Here is a 9,086-nt window from a genome sequence, read left to right as displayed (position 1 = left end):
TTTTGCGATGCAGATTTCAGTCTGAGGAAATACTATTGACAGACAGGTGCGTATAATGTCCTGAAGAACATTAACGGAATAAGATTAAACCCACATTTTTATTAAACAATCATACTTCAACCCCTAGTCGGAGTGGAAATGGTATTTCCCTGACCCGCCCTGTCAGATTCGTTACAGCGATGCATTAAGAGTCCATTTTGGTGCATTCAAGGATGCCGTGTCGTTTTAGCGTTCATGGCTTTGAGCCGAAATGGTCGCTAAAGTAAACCAGTTACATAACTTTGAGTTCATTAGCTACCACGAGTTGCTAGGATGGGACGCAAACATCTTTGCGACCACTGCGACCCCTATCTGACACTACCCACTGATTTTATGGATAACCTACTTTGATAACCGAAGACAAAATCTCGTTACCTGTTTAAATGTTTAAATATTTTTTATCCTTCGCGTGCAACAAACATAGAGTAACATCGATTTAAAAATAAAATAATGCACAATGGCGACAAAGTGCACAGAAGATGCCGTCTTGGAGTTTCTAATTGAAAAAGGGGGACGTGTGAAAAATAAAGAGTTGATAGACCATTTTAAAGTATTTTTTACTAGTGAAACCACAAAGACAACAGTGTGCAGTGAGTTTTTCAGGAACCTTATAGACAACATTGCGTACATCAAGCAGGAAAACGAGGAGAATTTTGTCTGTTTGAAAAAGAAATATCGTGACCAAGGGAAAAGGAGTGTGAAGACGGAGGACTGCAAGACCCCTGTCGCTGAGAATTCAGGATCGCCGCACAGCAACTCCGATACATTGAATGGAGCCAATGACCAAAATAATGGATTATATAATTCTGAATTTACAGAAAACGGCGTCGAGCGCGGCTCATTTAATTACATCCAAGGTGTGCCATCAGTCGGAGTTGAGAATATTTTGGGATCCAATGAAAAAAACGAATGTAGCAAAAAATCTAAAATACCATCAACGCACAGGATACCAGAAACCGTAAGTAATGATAAGAGAATGTGCGTGAGTATATCAGAAATAAAGAGTGAGCTGTGTATGACAGACATTGCGCTGATTGAAGCAACCAGTTCAGATTACAACTACAATTTTTCACATGATGCAAACTTGAAAGACATAGACATTGCAAACGTGCCTAAAAAAGAAAAAAAGGAGGGTGACGGTGAGTATGTTGAAACTGAAGACATGTTTCCCTCTGCCCGCTCAGGCAAATTAGACTTGGTGGGCAGTGAAGCGGATCACGCTAGCAGAAGCACTCTCACAGCGCAGCTCGCTGTTCGTCGGCGTGGCTCATCACGCAATCCCATGTCCAATGTGAGCGAAGCGGATCCAGCTTTAGACACAGACAACAGTGCGCCAAGGTGTGGGCGCAGGAGCTTGGCTGAGCGGATAGTGGGCGAGTCTCCACAGGTGCGGCGTAGCCTAGTGCGGAGAAGCTCTCATGGCTGGGCAACGGCTGGGCGACAAGATTCAGTGAAGAGTGATGGAGACTCTGCATCAGAGGACTCTGCCTTCATCACGCTGGACCCACTGGAACATGAATGGATGATGTGTGCAAGCGATGGTGAATGGGAGAACCTCCAGCGCCTGCTTGCCTGTGAGCCCAACCTCATCACCAAGAAGGACTTTGTCACTGGTTTCACATGCCTGCATTGGGCCGCCAAGCAGGGCAAGCATGATCTCATTGTTATGCTGATCACATTTGCACAGCAGCACGGTGTGGCGATTGACGTGAATGCGCGTTCAGGTGCTGGCTACACCCCTCTGCACTTGGCTGCCATGCACAGCCACGTGGAGGTGATGAAGCTGCTAGCAGAGGGGTTCGGTGCAAACCAGGAGGCACGGGACTACAGTGGGAGGAAGCCTTGTCAGTACCTCAGCACCACAGTGTCAGGGGACATCCGGGACATTATAAGGGTCCATGAGCATGAGGATGCAGAGGACGTGGAGAGTGGCAGCGGACACTGGCGTCTCTCTAAGGTTTTCCAGTCTAACCTGAATCCATTAAGGATGCTGGTCCTGCCTGAGGAGGGTGATGGCGTGGGCGGGGCCAGGCCCAGGCCACTGTACCGCAAGTCCTCTATTGGCAAAATAAAGCTGAAGGGAGGGCGGTCAAAGGCCCAGATTGTTCACAGCACCTCGTTCAGGGAAACCGAGGAAGCAAGTGACACCCTGAAGAGCCCCGTCAAGTCCAGACCTGTGTCCAACCTCTTTGGATAAATCACATATGATTTTCAGTATGGTGTATTCTCATAGCCTTAGAGAAAATGAGACGGTGCTAATTATTTGCTGAAATGAGTACTGGGCCCTGAGTAAGGCACCATTTTACTTCTTATGCACAACATAATGTGATAGTTATTTCAGATTACATTACATACACATTATCAAACTCTAAAAGCATTGATGTAACATTAAGACAAGCACTTAGGCTTTTGAGAGGTGATAAGAATTAGTGTTTAAGTAGATCTGTCTAAAGCTTTACTCCATGTGTAAATGTGACCCTGGGAACCTAAACTTGTCAGCACTTGCTGGATCACAGTGGAACTGCACTTGACACTTTGACATTAATCTTAGACTCTAGCTTGTACTGCATAAAACGTGATTCAGATAAATAACCTATTAAGACCTCTCTACATCCTCAGATATATTAATATAGTCATTTTCAAAAAAGTAAATAAAGTGGTTTAAGTTGTATGAGGTCAGAACAGAGAAGCCAATCACTTATGTTTAATGAATTTTGCACCTTTGTGTTACTATCTTAGCCTGTACTTTTTGCTTTCCTCATTGCATAGTACAATCTTAGCCTCTGTGGGACTGTGTGCCCCAATTTTTTTTCTTGCATCTTCATTTTCCTTTGCTGGTTTGATGTGGTTAAGTGGCTTTTATAGATACCACAGATTGAAAGATACATTTAAAAAGCAAGCAAGACTCTTAGAGTCAATATATCAAAACAGCTAATTTTTTATGTTATGGATAATGCAAAGCCATTATTGTATGCAAAGCTGCTTTTTTATATATTTTTAAAGAGTTCCATACACTGGTCATCCCTGCCATCAAACTTTAAATTATGTGAGAACCAATCAACTTAATCACTGAAATTGTATTTTTGGTACAGCACGTACAGGACATTTGACCAATGCTCTTATAGAAAATGACTTATTCATCAGTGTGACAGTATGTGTACTCCTGGATATGACACCTGTTATCTGTTGCTAGGTAGGCATTGCTTGAGGTGTTTTCTAAAATGTTTTTAATTTTTAATACCATCCCTTTATGCAGATGTTGGTTGTCATGAACCCCCAGGTCAATGAGGCAATTGATAATTCTCAAAGGATTTGAAACATTTTTACTTTTGAAGCATTACAAACAGGCCTTTCAGTCAAACAAAACAATGTGGCTGCAGACACAGCATACTAATCAGTATTGCTTACAGTTTTTTTTTTTTTTACCAAAATTATAATCAAAATTGTTGTATTTTTAGAAATCAGTCAGATTTTGCAGTGCACTTTTGCAATCATACCTTTATGAATAAAATCATTGTCATTTGTAAGAAAACAAATAAACGTAAAAACATTAAATGTAAAAATAATATTTATATGTTGTGGTTATTCTGCTACAAGTATTATCTGTGATATAAGCTGTCTCTTAGTTTTTAATTAATCATTAATGATTGCATAATAGCCAACCATCTGGTGTGTTCATTATTCATTTGATTGCAAGTATCTGATATGTTGCCTTGCATCTGTAAACGGAGCATTCTAGAAAGTTGATATCCTTTAGATGATGTTAACAAGACATTACTGAAATCAACTATTCTGTCTTGAATTTGGTTTTAAATTATAGCCATTTAAGAATATTGCTTACATTCTCAAGAAAAGCAGCTGGGAACAGTCATTCTGGCTTAACCTGCTACATGCCCATTCAGTATTTGCATTGCGCTTTTTACAACGGACATTTACAGTTCTACAAAGATCTAACAAAGAAGGGCTACAGTAGTAGCCATATCAAAGAACCTTAAGTTGGCATAGAAAAATAAAAATACATTCTCCTTTGGGAGCACAGTGATACATAGAACTGACAATTTTCTAATCAGAACTGAAGCAAATAAAACAGAAATAAACTAAAAGTTATTTAAAGTCATGGGGAGCTGTTCAAAGTATAAGGGTATAAGAAACCAACCTTATTCAGTAAGGTGTTTAAAGGTCAAATTTATTTATATAGCGATTTTTACAATATATGTTGTCAGTGGCTGTGTCGATGCTGTGGTTGGATGTGCCATTGCCGCAAGAGGACACGCTGATGCCAACTCCTACCTGAGGCTCACCATCTGCATTGAAGGGACGGTGACTATTCGGCCTGGAATTAGAACTATAATAGACTTCTGTTAGCGGGTCGCCTAATCGAGGATGGGTTCCTTTTTGAGTCTTGGTCCTTCCAAGGTTTCTTCCTATTCCCTGCAATCTTAGGGAGTTTTTCCTTGCCACTGTCGCCTCTGGCTTGCTCATTAGGGATCTGGACCCATATGATTGTAAAGCTGCTTTGTGACATGTGTTGCAAAAAGGGCTCTATAAATACATTTGACTTTGACATAGCAGCTTTACAAATTCACGGGTCCAGATCCTTAGTGAGCAAGCCAGTAGTGACAGTAGCAAGAAATCCCTAGGGTTTAGAGATTAGGAAGAAACCTTGGGAAGACCAAGATTCAAAACGGAACCAATCCTCCAATCCTTGGGCAGCTGAGCTAGTAGCAGTTCATACTTTACAGCTCTGTTTTTGGACTGAGCAGTACCTCTGATGTAGATGTGGGGCCTCAGGTTTTTCAGAAGGGCCAGGATGAATGGGCTGTTTCTGAGGTAGGGGCATTGGCATGTCCACTGGCAAATAAAAGCATTACAAGTTCCACTTGTTTGAAATATGAGTTAGGAATGGAAAGCTAGGAATATATGTGAGAAGGTCAGTATGTTAAACTTAAGGTGGTCCCTGGAACATCAGGTGTGCTTATGGGACACTCAAACATTGCAGGAACAGCAGACAGTAAAAACTTTTAAAGCATGTTTAAAACCCTGAACATTTACCACTAAAATTAGTGTAAGCAGAGTTTCTGATAGGTTGTGCTAAATATGAAGAACCAGGTAGCACAGACTATGGAGGTCACCCCTCCAAACCACTGTCAACAAAACACCCCTCCAAACCACTGTTGATAGGAAACAGCACCAACATTTCAATTCACCACAGCTTTCCATGTGTATGCCCTGGAACATCGTCATAAAATGTTTTCTGAAGGTTCGCATCACATCATAGCAATAATTACTCTGTAGCAGGCATGTCCAAAAGCCATTCACATTTTCACAGGCCCACAGCCTCTGTTATATCACTAATCAATCAATAATTTGCGGCCCGCCAGCTCTGTTGACCACAGCATAAAATACACGCGTACAAAAAACTATTTAATATTTCACCAGAAGGTGGCAGTAGACCTGGCCTATACTGCAGTGGAAATATCAGTCAACCCAACCCCGCACCTCCCCCCGCCCCAAACCGTCATCGGCGACATCCAATAAGGTTTTTTTTTTATATATTTTAGTGAGAACAATTGATGTAGTTGTCGAACATAGCCTGCCATTTCCTGTGGTAAACAAAAATATTCCAATTAGGATACGTTTTGATGGTTTGCTCCCAAATGTCACTGATCGTTCGAATTATGAGCTCATCAAATAAACGAACAAACGAAATTTAATAAACTAATACTAGTGCACACAAAAAAAAATCAAGGTTTTTTTTTCTTAAACATTTTAAATTAAGTTTTGTGATGTCAGTCTATTTAGCTTGCAGTTCTCCAGTTGTCTGGCTGACTTAAGTTTGATACAGCTATGTTGTATGTGACACAGGCTATTACACAGGAAGCCAACTTTTTTATCTGATACTCACACAATGGCCCTTTTCCTTCTGTTCATGGCTTGCTTTGACATACCCTTAAAGCTGACCTGCATTCTCACTACACTGCTCAACGTGACCAGACTGAAAAGTGGTTTTCATCCCTTTTAATGGTCTACTCCATTGTAATCCTTGAAAAGGTCTGAAAAACGGATATGACCGATATAACCCAACTGAAGTCGTCGTAGCACTGAATCGTGACATTTGGAAGAATTAAATACGTAGGCCATCACGTTTCTGTTATCACGGTGCCACGGAGGATATTACCCCTTTCGTTTTTTTCACTTTCATATGTCTTTGTTAATGAGTTAGATGGTTTTCACTGTGTCCCATATCAAGGCAACTATTTATATCGCTAACCCGTATGTTTATTTTTTGACATTGGTGGAAGCAGCGTAGAAGTGTAGCCAGTGACCTACAAAAATAGTGGGGCTGTTATATAAATTCTGGTGCTGCCCGTGCAACTTCTGTTCTGGGATACTTTGGTTTTTCTTTCGTTATTAGATTCATTATTATAATCTTATTATTAGAGCTAAATGCATCAGAATATACACTTAAGGATGAGTAAAACTGTATAAAAGTACTAGCAAGTTTTCTAGTTCTATGTGTTAATTGTACCAACAGTAAAACAATTTGTTTGGTCATATATTTAGTCATATTTTGAATGCAGTCCAGGTTCAAGACTGTTTGGACATAGTTTGAAAGTCAGTGTATATGTGGGGTGCGATAATCAGCTTTAGTAGCTCCACTCAAATATAAAAAGACCAAATTTTAAAAGCTCACCTCGGGGTATCCAGGAGTTCATGGGCATTGGGTTTTATGGTAAACTGAGGCGCTGGTGCTGACATCCCATCACTGCATGTGATCACTCAAGCTTGTTACACTACAGTGGATGGATGCCAATGTCTCAGGATGCTTCCAAGTCTGTTACCTTCTGGTTCTGCCCTTTTAGCTATAGCCTGTAATAATTTAATGCCAGAGTTGCTGCCACAGTCCAGAGATGTTGACATTTCCTCTGTCCCATATATAATCCCATACAAAACTAATTGTCCCTCTTTACTTTTTCCAATTGGCTGCCCTCCTACCTGAGAAATACTGAGATGAGGAGAGACAAGCCTTTCCTTGATTGATGGGGTGGAGGTATTTGGGGGGAAGGGTGTCTTTGTGCTGGGCAGTGTTATGAACGTTACTTTAAAAAAGTAATTAGTTATAGTTACTCACTACTTGTTCAAAAAAGTAACTGAGTTAGTAACTGAATTACTCTATAATAAAAGTAACACGTTACCAGGGAAAGTAACGAAAGTAAAGTATTTGCATTACAGTAAAAAAAATGTTATATGCCAATGAATAAGGATTTTTTTTAAAAGCAGTTTTCACAGTCAGTTGAAATGAGTAGATCAGAAAGGTGTTTAACTTTTGATATTTATTGCACATCAACAGACCAGTGCAGGATAAAATCGCTTACTGACTTGTTAAGTTAAACAGGTGTTACACCGAGAACTGTGACCTATAAAGATCTGTTACTCCTCACTAGCCTGGGCAGGGGTCTGCTTGCATTACTGTTAGTATATCAATATATAGTAACGCACTGCTTTTAATGACCAGTAACGTCAACGGCGTTGTAACGACAGGAAAAATAATTAATTATATTATCCCGTTACTGAAAAAATGATGCCTTTACCTAACACCATTATTTTTAATGGTGTTATTCGCAACACTGGTGCTGGGGGGGACAGAGAGGAAAACTGGATTGGGGGTGGGTTATACACCCCTCTGTATAACCATATGTGGCACCCAGGACATGAATGTTGGGAAAGTACACCCCCCTATAAGTTTTCATTTTATTGAGGCTGAAGTTTTGTTCACTTTCCGGTTTTAATGTTCAGATGTGGCACCGAAAGATAAATTCCACCTGCCAAATGGGAGTGCAGTGCACATGCTACGCCAGCAGATGGCAACCATAGCGCTAAGAGGTCAAGTGAGCTCAGACGTATAGTCAATAGATGAATAGCGCTAACGTTGTACTGTGCTGTGTTGTATTAAACAGAATAAAGCAGTCATGAACACGCCATTCAGCGGCCCCGTGTGACGTGTGTAACACATATAATGATTTTATAATAGAATTTAATTTCATTAAGATGTTATACATGAAATATATAGGCTGAATTATGGATCAGTCTTTTTTATTTCTACTGCTGTTTTCATCTATCACTATTCCTGCTGCTTCCTTGACTGGTTGGATCTTGGGTCTGACAAGATTTTACCTGTCTCTGTGTTTTCCTTCAGTGCTGTCTTTTCCAATAATGGGATTGTCATTTTCAGCCACCTCTATCTGTTGTACATTTCTGCCATGCCACCTGTCTGAGGCACTATTTCAGTAGCTCATCCGGAGCCATTGCTTTGGTACTCCTGGATGTTTTGTGTCTCATCACAGAAGCTTTTACCCTTTACACTGTGGCCCTTCTGTCAAATTACAGCCTGTGTATGTTGCATTTTGGATGTAGTGCTCTGTGTATTATATTACAAATATTAGTTATTCTCTTGGCCATCTTATTGTGCCTGTTGGATGTCTGAAGACTGGTAGGGCATATACGTTTATATGGTTTGATCTTACTATTTTTCATTATAACGGGCCTGCATTCCTCTGTGGGTTGCCATGTGAATTAAGAAACCCACTTTTGTTCTGTTATATACCCTTGTGATAATTGAATTCCTTCTGTCCTGATCATTTTTGTTCTTTTTGCTATCAGCAGACCACATTTCTCCAGCCTGAAAAGCACCCCAGTGTTTATGTCTGATCAGCTATATTTTATTCAGGCCTGAAAAACATTCCAAAAACATTGGAGGAAATTTCAGGCTAGAAATAATTACTTAATTATTGTGCAATTTGAAATAACTGGTGATTATATTGCTCATGCTCTAGGCTTTTTACTTTGCCACTGTCACATTTAGCTTGCTCATTGGGGGCTTGGACTAAAGCTGCTTTGTGACAACAAATAAACAAATACATGTTACTTACTACTCATTTACTATTTGTATTTTGGCACCTACTGTTGTCCTTCAGTTTACGTTATCACTTTTATCATTCGAACATCCATATATGTGGCATTGAGGCTGTACTTGCGATGCGTATATT

At 40.2% G+C, this 9,086-nt stretch overlaps 1 protein-coding gene across 1 annotated transcript; it reads left to right on the top strand.

The window, feature by feature from the left end:
* Nucleotides 1-225: 225 nt before the first annotated feature.
* Nucleotides 226-3,574, top strand: sowahca (sosondowah ankyrin repeat domain family Ca). Its single transcript, XM_077002018.1, has one exon. The coding sequence runs from the start codon at nt 497-499 to the stop codon at nt 2,234-2,236; it is 1,740 nt and encodes a 579-aa protein (XP_076858133.1). The 5' UTR covers nt 226-496; the 3' UTR covers nt 2,237-3,574.
* Nucleotides 3,575-9,086: the final 5,512 nt, after the last annotated feature.

This window comes from Brachyhypopomus gauderio, chromosome 4, assembly GCF_052324685.1.
Source record: "Brachyhypopomus gauderio isolate BG-103 chromosome 4, BGAUD_0.2, whole genome shotgun sequence".
NCBI classification, from domain to species: domain Eukaryota; kingdom Metazoa; phylum Chordata; class Actinopteri; order Gymnotiformes; family Hypopomidae; genus Brachyhypopomus; species Brachyhypopomus gauderio.
This window is presented reverse-complemented; position numbering and strand designations above follow the sequence as displayed.

Coding starts and splice junctions, on each gene's coding strand:
- sowahca (XM_077002018.1), top strand. CDS start 497: ATGGCGACAAAGTGCACAGAAGATGCCGTCTTGGAGTTTCTAATTGAA.